General features: G+C 49.3%; 1 protein-coding gene across 1 annotated transcript in view; it reads left to right on the forward strand.

Annotated features, from left to right (window-relative positions):
• The window catches only part of VSIG10L2 (V-set and immunoglobulin domain containing 10 like 2), a 50,870-nt gene that overhangs the window by 21,900 nt on the left and 13,948 nt on the right, over positions 1-15,022 (forward strand). The window contains exons 11-12 of the mRNA XM_075327991.1: positions 10,116-10,140; positions 10,834-10,949. Of these exons, the coding sequence (XP_075184106.1) occupies positions 10,116-10,140; positions 10,834-10,949 (141 nt within the window). The remainder of the gene's footprint in view (positions 1-10,115; positions 10,141-10,833; positions 10,950-15,022) is intronic.

Consider the following 15,022-nt stretch of genomic DNA (forward strand, 5'->3'; position numbering starts at 1 on the left):
ACGGCGGCGACGCTTATACTCGAGTCCCCGGCTTTCTTGCGGCCTAGCTTCCTTTTTCCCGCCCTCAGCCCTGACAGGCAGGGGGAAGGGCGGGACGCTGCACGGAAGAGAGGGACAAACGAGCAGCACTGAGGGCTGGAGCATGCTTTGCATACTCCACTCCCCTCACTGTGCACTGTGTGAGACGCCCACGGCTCCCTCCTCTCGTCAGGACGCCGCAGCCATTCCTGTCAGCTCCTCCGACGCTGCAGAGAGGGACAAACCCTGGGAAACCCAGACACGGTCTCTGGTGGCCTCACAACCGCTTTAGGCGGCTGGTAAGCAGCACCTGTTGGTGCTAGCCCCATGGTGCTGTAGTGTATTGATACATTCTGTGTTATTACTATATACTTTACACTGTATGAGCACAGTTCATTATGGCTATTTACCCTTTTGTGTTAATCAGGGAAAACAATAGCATGGCGCCCACAAAGACAGGGGTGCCAAAAAACAGGATTATTAGGCTGCCTGCGCCGCTTGTTCGACCCAGCTGCCGGCAGGTCCCATTGACCCTCATTGTGTGCAATGTGTGACCCCGGTGACTCTCTTCTTCAGCCAGAGCATCTGCTAAGAGGGGCCCAGGGGGAGACACCTGTTGACACGGTCCTTAGTGACGGGGATGGAGTTTGCAAAACTCTCTGAGACTATGGCTGAGATACTAGAAGCCTTGCAGTCCAGGCCGGTATCTCAGCAAAGGGACTCTGTTGAATCATTGTTCCCTGGCCCCCCTCAATTGGACCAACAATGTCCTCCCGGGATACATTCCAGGCTGAGGGTTCTGACTTAGACCCCAGCCCCAGACCGACTAAGCGGGCTCGCTTAGAATTTCCCTCGACATCATGTTGTTCAGGGTCTCAGCGGGGGGAATCTCCGGTTGATGATGCGGAGACAGCGGATCAGGATTCTGATCCTGAGGGCGCTCTCAATCGTAATACTCCAGACGGGGACGCCATAGTGAACGATCTCATTGCGTCCATCAATCAAATGCTGGATATTTCTCCCTCAGCTCCTCCGGCGGAGGAGTCAGATTATCAGCAGGAGTAATTCCGCTTCAGGTTCCCCAAGCGTACACCGAGTATGTTTCTAGACCATTCTGATTCCAGAGAGGCAGTCCAGAATCACCATGCTTGTCCAGATAAGCGTTTTTTCTTAGCGCCTTAAGGATACACGTTATCCTTTTCCACCTGACGTGGTTAAAGGTTGGACTCAGTGTCTCAGAGTGGACCCTCCAATCTCACAGACTGGCGGCTAGATCCATACTTGCAGTGGACGAGGGGGCCTCGCTCAAAGATGCCACTGACGGGCAGATGGAGCTCTGGTTGAAATCCATCTATGAAGCTATCGGAGCTTCTTTTGTCCCAGCATTCGCAGCCGTATGGGCGCTACCAGCTATCTCAGCAGGTCAAGCGCAAATTGAAGCAGCCACATGCACGGCCGCGCCACAAGTGGCATCCATTACCTCCCAAACCTCGGCAACGCTATTAGTGCTGTCCTGGACTCTGCGAGCTGTACGGCGGTTGCGGCCGCCAATTCGGTGGTACTCCGCAGGGCCTTATGGCTACGGTAATGGAAGGCAGATTCTGCTTCCAAAAAAGCGCTTAACCAGTTTGCCAATTTGTGGCGACAGGTTGTTTGGCGAGCGTTTGGATGAAATCATCAAACAATCCAAGGGAAAGGATACATCCTTACCCCAGTCCCAACCAAACATATCCCAACAGAGGAGAGGGCAGTCGAGGTTTCGCTCCTCTCGGGGCGCGGGCAGGTCCCAATTCTCCTCGTCCACAAGGTCTCAGAAAGACAAAGGAGCTCTGATGCATGGCGGTCTAAGTCACGTCCTAAACAGACCACCGGGGGCGCCGCTAACAAAGCGGCTTCCTCATGACTTTCGGCCTCCGCTAGTAGCATCCTCGGTCGGTGGCAGGCTCTCCCGCTTTTGCGACACCGGGCTGCCACAAATAAAAGACCGCTGGGTGAGAGTTATTCTGTCTCACGGTTACGAGATAAAGTTTACCTCTCGTCCCCCGACTCGATTCTTCAGGTCATCCCCGCCTCCCGAGCGAGCCGAGGCTCCTCTGCAGGCGCGGCGCACTCTGACGGCTGAAGGAGTGGTGATCCCTGTTCCTCTTCAGCAACAGAGCCACGGTTTTTACTCCAACTTGTTGGTGGTCTCAAAGAAGGACGGGTCTTTCCGCCCGGTCCTGGACCTGAAACTGCTCAACAGACGGGTAAAAACCAGGCGGTTCCGGATGGAATCCCCCCGCTCCGTCATCGCCTCAATGTCCCAAGGAGATTTCCTTGCATCAATCGATATCAAAAATGCTTATCCCCATGTACCGATTGCTCCAGAGCACCAGCGCTTCTTGCGCTTCGCCATAGGACACGAATACCTGCAATTCGTGGCACTGCCGTTCGGCCTGGCAACAGCCCCACGGGTTTTTACCAAGGTTATGGCTACTGTAGTAGCTCTTCTACACTCCCTGGGTCACTCGGTGATCCAGTATTTGGACGATCTGCTGATCAAGGCACCCTCTCCAGAGGCATGCCAACGCAGCCTTGACGCTACCCTGGAGACTCTCCAGGGTTTCGGGTGGATCATCAATTTTCCAAAGTCAAATCTGACACCGGCCCAATCGCTGACATATCTTGCCACGAAGTTTCATACTCTCAGCGATAGTGAAGCTTCCGCTGATCAAACAGCAGTCACTACGGAAAGGGGTACAATCTCTCCTTCAAGGCCAGTCACACCCCGTGAGGCGCCTCACGCACTTTCTGGGGAAGATGGTGACAGCAATGGAGGCAGTCCCTTTCGCGCAATTTCACCTGCGTCCCCTTCAATGGGACATCCTATGCAAATGGGACAGGAAGCCGACGTCCCTCGACAGGACCGTCTCCCTCTCTCAGACGACCAAAGCTTCCCTTCGGTGGTGGCTTATTCCCACTTCATTAGCGAAGGGGAAATCTTTCCTACCCCCATCCTGGGAAGTAGTCACGACGGACGCGAGTCTGTCAGGGTGGGGAGCGGTTTTTCTCCACCACAGGGCTTAGGGTACGTGGACCCAGCAAGAGTCCTCGCTTCAGATCAATTTTCTGGAAATACGGGCAGGGTATCTTGCCCTGAAAGCTTTCCAGCAGTGGCTGGAAGGCAAGCAGATCAGAATTCAGTCGGACAATTCCACAGTGGTGGCATACATCAACCACCAAGGCGGCACACGCAGTCGGCAAGCCTCCCAGGAAGTCCGGCGGATTTTGATGTGGGTGGAAGCCACGGCCTCCACCATCTCTGCAGTTCACATTCCAAGCGTGGAAAACTGGGAAGCGGATTATCTCAGTCGCCAGGGCATGGACACAGGGGAATGGTCCCTTCACCCGGGCGTGTTTCAGGAGATCTGTTGCCGCTGGGGGGTGCCGGACGTCGACCTAATGGCGTCCCGGCACAATAACAAGGTACCGACGTTCATGGCACGGTCTCAAAATCCCAGAGCTCTGGCGGCAGACGCCTTAGTTCAGGATTGGTCGCAGTTTCAGCTCCCTTATGTGTTCCTCCGCTGGCACTGTTGCCCAGAGTGTTACGCAAGATCAGGGCCGACTGCCGCCGCATCATCCTCGTCGCTCCAGACTGGCCGAGGAGGTCGTGGTACCCGGATCTGTGGCATCTCACGGTCGGCCAACCGTGGGCACTACCAGACCGACCAGACTTGTTATCTCAAGGGCCGTTTTTTCCATCTCAATTCTGTGGCCCTCAACCTGACTGTGTGGCCATTGAGTCCTGGATCCTAGCGTCTTCAGGATTATCTCAAGACGTCATTGCCACTATGAGACAGGCTAGGAAACCAACGTCCGCCAAGATCTACCACAGGACGTGGAAAATTTTCCTGTCGTGGTGCTCTGCTCAGGGTTCTTCTCCCTGGCACTTTGCCTTGCCCATTTTTTCTGTCCTTCCTTCAATCTGGACTGGAAAAGGGTTTGTCGCGCAACTCACTTAAGGGACAAGTCTCAGCGCTCTCTGTGTTTTTTCCAGAAGCGCCTAGCCAGACTTCCACAGGTACGCACGTTCCTGCAGGGGGTTTGTCACATCGTTCCTTCTTACAAGCTGACGTTAGAACCCTGGATTCTGAACAGGGTGCTGCTGGTTCTTTAGAAATCACCATTCGAGACAATGAGGGATATTCCTCTCTCACGCCTTTCGCAGAAAGGGTTTTTTCTAGTAGCAGTCACGTCACTTCGGAGAGTGTCCGAGCTAGCAGCGCTGTCATGCAGAGCCCCTTTCCTGGTTGTTCACCAGGACAAGGTGGTTCTGCGTCCGGTTCCGGACTTTCTCTCTAAGGTGGTATCCCCCTTTCATCTCAATCAGGATATCTCCTTACCTTCTTTTTGTCCTCATCCAGTTCACCAATGTGAAAAGGATTTGCACTTGTTAGATCTGGTGAGAGCACTCAGACTCTACATTTCTCGTACGGCGCCCCTGCGCCGCTCGGATGCACTTTTTGTCCTTGTCGCTGGCCAGCGTAAAGGGTCACAGGCTTCCAAATCAACCTTGGCTCGGTGGATCAAGGAGCCAATTCTCGAAGTCCACCGTTCGGCTGGGCTTCCGGTTCCCTCAGGGCTGAAGGTCCATTCTACCAGAGCCGTGGGTGCGTCCTGGGCTTTGAGACACCAGGATACGGCTCAGCAGGTGTGTCAGGCGGCTACCTGGTCGAGCCTGCACACTTTCACGAAACACTATCAGTTGCATACCTATGCTTCGGCGGATGCCAGTCTAGGTAGACGAGTCCTTCAGGCGGCGATTGCGCACCTGTAGGAAAAGGCCGTTTTACGGCTCTCTTACGAGGTATTATTTTACCCACCCAGGGATTGCTTTTGGACATCCCAATTGTCTGGGTCTCCCAATAGAGCGACAAAGAAGAAGGGAATTTTGTTTACTTACCGTAAATTCCTTTTCTTCTAGCTCTAATTGGGAGACCCAGCACCCGCCCCTGTTTTTTTGTGTACACATGTAGTTCATGTTGAATGGTTTCAGTTCTCCGATATTCCTTCGGATCGATGTTACTTTAAACCAGTTTATAATTCTTTTTCCTCCTTCTTGCTTTTGCACCAAAACTGAGGAGCCCGTGGGAGCACGGGGGGTGTATAGGCAGAAGGGGAGGGGCTTAACACTTTTGAGTGTAATACTTTGTGCTGCCTCCGGAGGCATAGCCTATACACCCAATTGTCTGGGTCTCCCAATTAGAGCTAGAAGAAAAGGAATTTACGGTAAGTAAACAAAATTCCCTTCTTTCGTTCCCTTTGGCCATCCTCATCTTCTGAAGGATCCAACCGGCAAGAGAAAATATTCAGACAGCGGAAAAGGAAGAGACCTTCCTTTAAGCCAGTTCATACCTGGTATCCACATGGTCAACAATCCAGAACTCCGAGAAACCAATCCAACAGATTCTCCTCCACATGCCGGGTCACCCCCACCTGGGAGGCTTCTCTGGGTGGATGGGAAAACATCTTCTCTTCTTTCAAGAAGCTTGGCTCTCCGTTGTCAAGGACGCCTGGATCAGAGAAGTGGTCATCCCCAAGGACCGTTTTTTTTTTCAAGTTTCGTCCCCCAAGAGAATCCACCCTCATTCTGGGATTGTTCAAGGCCATCTCTTCTCCCCTCCAGCTAGGCGTCATCATTCCTGTCCCCGCTCTAGAGCATTTCACAGGTTTCTACTGAAATCATCGCACAGTTTCATACCAGACCACTACAGCTCTTTCTTCTAGATCAGTGGGACAGGACTGTCCCTTCCCTGGACTGATTGATCTTGCTTGCACTTCAAGTTAAGCAGTCTTTTTCTTGGTGGCTGTCGTCTCTGCTCACACGTCAGGGACAATCTTTCCTTCTGATTCATTGGCAGACAATGAGTATTCTCTACCCATCAACATCCTTGATATCACAGCGATTCTTCTGGCTCCTTCATTGGTAGGACCTTCTCTCAGGACTTCCCTTTCATAGTCAATCATACAATGACATGGCTATCACAAAGTCGGTCAGCCATGACAGAAGCCTCTCAGATTTTCTCCTGGGCTGAACACAGAGTCTCAGCCATATCGGCAGTTCACATTCCCGGAGTGGACAGCTTAGTCGCGGATTTTCTAAGTCACAAGTGTCTAACCGTTGGGAAATTGTTTCTAAGCCCGGCTGTGTTCGAGCAGATCCGTCTTCGGTGGTGCTCCCCAGATGATGATCTGATGGCATCCAGATTGAACAACAAGGTGTTCAGGTCAGACGACCCACTCACGATTAACGTTGATGTGCTTGCAATCTTGTGGTCCTGGTCTTGCCTCCATTATCTCTTCCCTTCCCCTATTACCCAGGCTGCTCAAGAACATCAAGGCATAAGGCGTTCCGGTCATCCTGATCATCCCAGTTTGCCCAGAAGGTCATCGTATGTGGAGCTAATCAACCTCCTAGATGATCCGTGGAGACTCCCAGGTCATCCAGACCGTCTGTCCAAAGGTTTCCTCTTCCACCAGAAGTCACGGTCTCTCAATGTAACAGCAAGGCTGTTAAACTGAGGTTCTAAAGGCTTCTGGTTTCTCCAATCAAGTAATTCAGACCATGATTAGATCCCGAAAACCTTCCTGCTCTCGTATTTATGATTGTACCTGGAAAGCATTCTTTAGTTGGTTTGAGTACAATCACTTCCTTCATGTCCTTCTCGCTTCCCATTGTCCGGGCCTTCTTACAGTTGGGCCTAGAGTCTTGCTCTCAGTATCATCAAGGATCAAGTTTCTACTCTATCTATGGCACAGGAAGTGCCAGAAAGTTCGCCCTCAAGTTCGGACTTTTCTTCAGAGCTTGGCTCACTCAGTTCCTCCCTGCAGGCCCCCGCTGAAACTGTGGGACCCCAACCTGGTTGTAGACGCTTTGTTACGTCCTCCCTTTGAGCCTCTTTGGGAAGTTGTCCTTTCTATCTTGGAAGGTTACTTTCTTAGTAACCACCAAGTCTATTAGACGAATTTCTGAGCTGTCAGCCCGGTCATGCCTCTCACCATTCCTTATCCTTCGCCAGGATAAGGTATTCTTGCAGCCAATGCCTTCTTTTCCTACCAAGGTGGCTTCAGCCTTTCACCTTAATGAAGATATAGTTCTTCCTTCCCTTTTGTCCTTCTCCTTCGTGTCTCCTGGAACGATCTCTGAACAAATTGGATCTCGTTGGGGCCATTCACATCTACCTTGCCAGGACCGACCACTTCAGACGTACGGATTCTTTATTTTCCATTTCCGAGAGCAGTCAGAAAGGTCTCCTGGCCTCCAAGGCTACCATTGCTCATTTGGGTTCGTTCATCTATTTTTGAAGCATATGGGACAGAACGCTCCCCTTCAGAGTGTCGGCTCATTCCACTCGGACAGTGGAGGCCTCTTGGGTCATTCGTCATGAGTTTGCTGCTATGCTGGATTGCAAGGCACCTACCTGGACCTCTGTACACGTTTTCGACTTTTTTTTTTTTTACCAACTTCATACTTATGCCTCTGAGGATGTCAGCCTAAGTAGGAAAGTGTTACAAGCGGCAGTGGATCAACCGCCATCCTGATATTCTTCTCTATTCATTGTGTTTTTGTTTTTTGTTTTTTTTCTTCCCACCCTTAGGGACTGCTTTTGGACGTCCCATGGTCTTTATGGTCCCCAATGAAGTGATAAAGAAAATAAGATTTTGGGTACTCGCCGTTAAATCCCTTTCTCTGAGCCTTCATTGGGGGACGCAGCACGTGCTTTTTCTTTTCTGTTTGTGTTGTTGATCACTAGCCCATGTGAAGTCTCCTGCTTGCTCACCATCTCTGTGCCACTTGTGGGTGCACCCTGCTGAGGAGGTGCTCATTTTTTTTTCTTGCACAGTGTCAGCCTCCTGGTGGTAGTAGCATACACCCATGGTCTCCTGTGTCCCCCAATCACATCTCCAGGAAAGGGGATTTTATGGTGAGTACCAAAAATCCTCTTTTCTTCGGCGCTCCATTGGGAGACCCAGACGATTACGATTGGGTGTATAGCTACTGCCTCCGGAGGCCACACAAAGCATTACACTAAAAAGTGTAAGGCCCCTCCCCTTCTGGCTATACACCCCCAGTGGGATCACTGGCTCACCAGTTTTAGTGCAAAAGCAAGAAGGAGGAAAGCCAATAACTTGGTTAAACAAATTCACTCCGAGTAACATCGGAGAACTGAAAAACCGTTCAACATGAACAACATGTGTACCCGAAAAAACCCAAAAATCCCAAAGGACAACAGGGCGGGTGCTGGGTCTCCCAATAGGAGCTAGAAGAAAAGGAATTTACGGTAAGTAACAAAATTCCCTTCTTCTTCGGCGCTCCATTGGGAGACCCAGACGATTGGGACGTCCAAAAGCTGTCCCTGGGTGGGTAAAGAAATACCTTATGTTAGAGCTGCGAAGACAGCCCTCCCCTACGGGGAGGCAACTGCCGCAGTGCCGCCTGCAAGACTCTTCTACCTAGGCTGGCGTCCGCCGAAGCATAGGTATGCACCTGATAATGTTTGGTGAAAGTGTGCAGACTCGACCAGGTAGCTGCCTGGCACACCTGTTGAGCCGTAGCCTGGTGTCGCAATGCCCAGGACGCACCCACGGCTCTGGTAGAATGGGCCTTCAGCCCTGATGGAACCGGAAGCCCAGCAGAACGGTAGGCTTCAAGAATTGGTTCTTTGATCCATCGAGCCAGGGTGGCTTTGGAAGCCTGCGACCCTTTGCGCTTACCAGCGACAAGGACAAAGAGTGCATCGGAGCGGCGCAGGGGCGCCGTGCGGGAAATGTAGATTCTGAGTGCTCTCACCAGATCTAACAAATGTAAATTCTTCTCATAGAGATATCCTGATTAAGATGAAAAGAGGATACCACCTTCGGGAGAAACTCCTGAATGGGGCGCAGCACTACCTTGTCCTGGTGGAAGACCAGGAAAGGAGCCTTGGATGACAGCGCTGCTAGCTCAGACACTCTCCGAAGAGATGTGATTGCTACTAGAAAAGCCACTTTCTGTGATAGTCTAGAAAGTGAAACCTCCCTCAGAGGCTCGAAGGGCGGCTTCTGGAGGGCAACTAGTACCCTGTTCAGATCCCATGGATCTAACGGCCGCTTGTACGGGGGTACAATATGACAAACCCCCTGCCGGAACGTGCGCACCTTAGGAAGTCGTGCTAGACGCTTTTGAAAAAAGACGGATAGCGCCGAGACTTGCCCTTTAAGGGAGCCGAGCGACAAACCTTTTTCTAACCCAGATTGCAGGAAAGAAAGGTAGGCAATGCAAAAGGCCAGGGAGACACTCCCTGAGCAGAGCACCAGGATAAGAATATGCTCCACGTTCTGTGGTAGATCTTAGCGGACGTGGGCTTCCTAGCCTGTCTCATGGTGGCAACGACCCCTTGGGATAATCCTGAAGACGATGAAGAAGATGATGAGAAAAATCCAGAGATCCGAATGCACTGGACGTCCTCCTGATCCAGGTGGATTTCATGGCAACAGGAGGGTCCCACGTGCTGTATAATAAACTGCAGCTGTATAATACATAGGCGTTTGTACACAGTCATAGACTTTACATTTAATTAAAGGGGTATTTTAGCCAGACGGCTCCATCACCAATCCATTGGATAGTGGATAAATGCTAACTTGGTGGGACCCACACACCGATCACCAGCAGAGATGACCACTGCCTCCCAGTTCTCCCAGTGGGTCGGGTATTGAGCCTGTGGCAGGTTGAGGACTCTGCGCTGGATGGAGATGACCACTGCCTCCCAGTTCTCCCAGTGGGTCGGGTATTGAGCCTGTGGCAGGTCGAGGACTCTGCGCTGGGTGGAGATGACCACTGCCTCCCAGTTCTCCCAGTGGGTCGGGTATTGAGCCTGTGGCAGGTCGAGGACTCTGCGCTGGGTGGAGATGACCACTGCCTCCCAGTTCTCCCAGTGGGTCGGGTATTGAGCCTGTGGCAGGTTGAGGACTCTGCGCTGAGTGAATTGATGATCAATGCGTTGGGTGGAATAACTCTCTGACCTTTGGTATTTTATAACCTTACCATTACTTCTCTCTTATCTCTCCTTCTCCAGGATTGCACGACTTGTTCTTCAGACCGTAAGTAAAATACTTTCCAATGTGCAACTCATTTTACTACTTCTAAAATTAAAAAAATATATATATATAGAAATATTGCAGATTATTAATGCTGTATGCAGCTCCTCTGCTGTCCTGTGTGTGTCGCTGGTTATAAGGCCTGTGTGGTGTGATCCGGCAGCGTCACCTCTGTCCCTTACGGTCTCGCTCCGTGTAGGTTCGGTAGGTTAGGCCCCTTTCACATTGCGTTTTTTCTCTACGTCCACAGGTCCCGTCGGGGCATCCGTCCGGACCGCCCCTCCCCCACTCTGCAAAGCGTGCTCCGGACGCATGCGCCCGACAGGGCCATTCACTGTTATGGAGCGCACTGCGTTAGCGTGTGCTCTGTTTTGTGGCATTTTTTTGCACATATACGTTTCTGTAGACGGACACCCGAACGTACTCCTCTACGTTCGGGTGTCCGTCTGCAGAAACGTATATGTGCAAAAAATGGCACAAAACAGAGCACACGCTAACGCAGTGCGCTCCATAGCAGTGAATGGCCCTGTCGGGCTCATGCGTCCGGAGCACGCTTTGCAGAGTGGGGGAGGGGCGGTCCGGACGGATGCCCCGACGGGACGTGTGGACGTAGGGAAAAATGCAATGTGAAAGGGGCCTTAGCCTAGCTCCATTTGTACCTTTTTATATCAGCCCGTCTCATCTTCTGCTCTTTAGGGCCCCGGCTGAGTCCAGAGAAAACATCCGCAACCCAGAAGATGCTGAAACGGCAGCGGATGGTGACGAGGGCCCGGCCAGTGCCGGGGAGGCAGCGGCAGAGGCTCCTGCTGAGGGTAAGTGACCGTCTTATCTGTGCCTGAGTGATGATGGGGTGTCCCTGATGGTGCATAATAAAGGGGTCTCCTGGAGTTAGGCCTCGTTCACATAGGCATATGTATGGTCAGTGGTTCTGACAATCGGCTGCACATGACATACTGACCCATTTTAGTCAATGTGCATGAGCGATTTTGTGGGCAAAATGCCGCATTCTCCTCCATCTTTGTTCGTAGTGAGTGTCGGCTCAGCACCCATCCATGGTGGGTATGAGTGTGCGGAGCTGCTACAGGTCGTCTGATGGGCCCAAGTATTCCAGCATCTGTCTGAATTTGGCCTTATATAATTGACTGTCTATGGCTTCAGGAGACATATAAAAACAATGCTGATCCTCTCTAAGGATGATATGCTGCTGCCTGTATACAGCGTGTCCACCCATATCCTGTCCACCACCATTAACTTGAGAACGGCGGCAGCTATAGGCATAGAAGTGGTGTCTAGGTATAGTAAAGTAGCAATGCGCAACGCAATGAAACCACCTACATCACCACCTGGTGGAAAACAACGGAGTTAGCATTTTTATCTCGAAAACGGAACGAGATAGAGGAAAAAGTGAATTACAAAATTGTAGGGCATCATCAAATCAATAGGAATCCACACCTTGCATACAGAAATGCTATGATTAGAACGTGTAACACTCACAAGACTGCGGACGTGAAGCTGTTAGGGACGCGGGACACAAGTGATCCCTTTTCGATCTGACCGTTGTTCCAAATTAAAATATCGTGTGTGCACAACGAGAAAGAATAATAATTAATTAAATCAATTATAAAACTCCCTCACACGACAGAAGCTGAGGCAAAACTGAAATCTTTATTCTTGGACAGCTAGACCACGAAGTAAAAGGGGTGTAAACAAAAGTTTTAGCCCAATCAAGTATCGTAGGTCGGGGCTTCATGACGTATAGGATCTGCATATCCTCTCTTTGATTGGACAGTCCAGACTCCAGGAATTTCTTTTGTCCATCTGTCTCTGGTGCAAACAGGATATGGCAGCCATCTTTGAGAATACATGTGCTGAGAGATATATATAGATATATATTATATATAGATATATATTATATATAGATATATACAGTTAGGTCCAGAAATCTTTGGACAGTGACACAATTTTGGCGAGTTGGGCTCTGCATGCCACCACATTGGATTTGAAATGAAACCTCTACAACAGAATTCAAGTGCAGATTGTAACGTTTAATTTGAAGGTTTGAACAAAAATATCTGATAGAAATTGTAGGAATTGTCACATTTCTTTACAAACACTCCACATTTTAGGAGGTCAAAAGTAATTGGACAAATAAACCAAACCCAAACAAAATATTTTTATTTTCAATATTTTGTTGCGAATCCTTTGGAGGCAATCACTGCCTTAAGTCTGGAATCCATGGACATCACCAAACGCTGGGTTTCCTCCTTCTTAATGCTTTGCCAGGCCTTTACAGCCGCAGCCTTCAGGTCTTGCTTGTTTGTGGGTCTTTCCGTCTTAAGTCTGGATTTGAGCAAGTGAAATGCATGCTCAATTGGGTTAAGATCTGGTGATTGACTTGGCCATTGCAGAATGTTCCACTTTTTTGCACTCATGAACTCCTGGGTAGCTTTGGCTGTATGCTTGGGGTCATTGTCCATCTGTACTATGAAGCGCCGTCCGATCAACTTTGCGGCATTTGGCTGAATCTGGGCTGAAAGTATATCCCGGTACACTTCAGAATTCATCCGGCTACTCTTGTCTGCTGTTATGTCATCAATAAACACAAGTGACCCAGTGCCATTGAAAGCCATGCATGCCCATGCCATCACGTTGCCTCCACCATGTTTTACAGAGGATGTGGTGTGCCTTGGATCATGTGCCGTTCCCTTTCTTCTCCAAACTTTTTTCTTCCCATCATTCTGGTACAGGTTGATCTTTGTCTCATCTGTCCATAGAATACTTTTCCAGAACTGAGCTGGCTTCATGAGGTGTTTTTCAGCAAATGTAACTCTGGCCTGTCTATTTTTGGAATTGATGAATGGTTTGCATCTAGATGTGAACCCTTTGTATTTACTTTCATGGAGTCTTCTCTTTACTGGTGACTTAGAGACAGATACACCTACTTCACTGAGAGTGTTCTGGACTTCAGTTGATGTTGTGAACGGGTTCTTCTTCACCAAAGAAAGTATGCGGCGATCATCCACCACTGTTGTCATCCGTGGACGCCCAGGCCTTTTTGAGTTCCCAAGCTCACCAGTCAATTCCTTTTTTCTCAGAATGTACCCGACTGTTGATTTTGCTACTCCAAGCATGTCTGCTATCTCTCTGATGGATTTTTTCTTTTTTTTCAGCCTCAGGATGTTCTGCTTCAGCTCAATTGAGAGTTCCTTAGACCGCATGTTGTCTGGTCACAGCAACAGCTTCCAAATGCAAAACCACACACCTGTAATCAACCCCAGACCTTTTAACTACTTCATTGATTACAGATTAACGAGGGAGATGCCTTCAGAGTTAATTGCAGCCCTTAGAGTCCCTTGTCCAATTACTTTTGGTCCCTTGAAAAAGAGGAGGCTATGCATTACAGAGCTATGATTCCTAAACCCTTTCTCTGATTTGAATGTGAAAACTCTCATATTGCAGCTGGGAGTGTGCACTTTCAGCCCATATTATATATAGAATTGTATCTGAACATGTTTTTGTAAACAGCTAAAATAACAAAACTTGTGTCACTGTCCAAATATTTCTGGCCCTGACTATATATATATATATATATATATATATATATATATATATATATATATATATATATATATATATATTGTTTTAAGGGAGAATACACTGAATATGCAATATACCTATATAAACGTATTAGTAAAAGAGAACAAAGACATGTATAGATATGTGTGTTAGTTTACATCTACTGAAAACTATATACCTGAGTCTATGAAATGGCTGAATTAAGTATTTTTGTATACTCAATTCTTGTCCTCAACAAAGCGATGCCTCATGGAGACCTTCCTACAAGTCATTGGGTATGGAGCTGTGTGGAGTGGCCTCCGCTCACCTGACCTGACCCCATTGGACTTCTTTCTGTGAGGTCACATTAAACAGCAGGTGTATGCGACCCCTCCACCAACATTGCAGGACCTACGACCACGTATCACAGATGCTTGTGCAAACGTGTCACCTACCATATTGCACAACGTGCAGCAGATATAGTATGCTGTGCAGAGGCCAGATGTGCATTGCAGCTGACGGGGGCCACTAATGAGCATCAAAGTTACATGAGCGCCATATTCATGACCAGCATTCAATGTTTAGGGGGGGGGGTCATGGGTTTCATATCATAGCATTTCTGTATGCAAGGTGTGGATTCGTATTGAATTGATGATGCTGGACAACTTTATAATTCACTTTTTTTCTCTATCTTCCGTTCGAGATAAAAATGCTAACTCCATTGTTTTCCACCAGGTGGCGCTATAGGTGGTTTCATTGCGTAGCGCATGGCTACTTTACTATACCTAGACACCACTTCTATGCCTATAGCTGCCGCGTATCGCTACAAGGAGTTGTAGCTTCCTCAGGGGAAGCTACAACTCCTTGTAGCGATACGCGTGGGGTTTCCACCCCACCCTTCTCATGATATTTGCTCTGCCATTTACCCCGTGTAGGACCCCTGGGTATGTGATTTGCCTTATACTTGTTCCAGACCTTTGTTTTCAGGGCAGATTACTTTCAGGCGGCTTTGAGGTATTTGTATGCAGCAATTGTCCTTCTGCTTGCTATTGTTTAATTTAGTATGCCGTGCTCACTGCCTGTCATTGATTTGAACAAGGTTTTTTGGCTATCACACTCACTCTGACTTATCATGTGGGGTTTCTCTTTGGCTTGCTGAGAGGGTGGGGTGTATTTCTTTGTCGCTCCATTGGGAGACCCAGACAATTGGGTGTATAGGCTATGCCTCCGGAGGCCGCACAAAGTATTACACTTAAAAGTGTTAAGCCCCTCCCCTTCTGCCTATACACCCCCCGTGCTCCCACGGGCTCCTCAGTTTTTTGCTTTGTGC

This window comes from Anomaloglossus baeobatrachus, chromosome 11 (assembly GCF_048569485.1).
Source record: "Anomaloglossus baeobatrachus isolate aAnoBae1 chromosome 11, aAnoBae1.hap1, whole genome shotgun sequence".
In the NCBI taxonomy this organism is placed as follows: Eukaryota; Metazoa; Chordata; class Amphibia; order Anura; family Aromobatidae; genus Anomaloglossus; species Anomaloglossus baeobatrachus.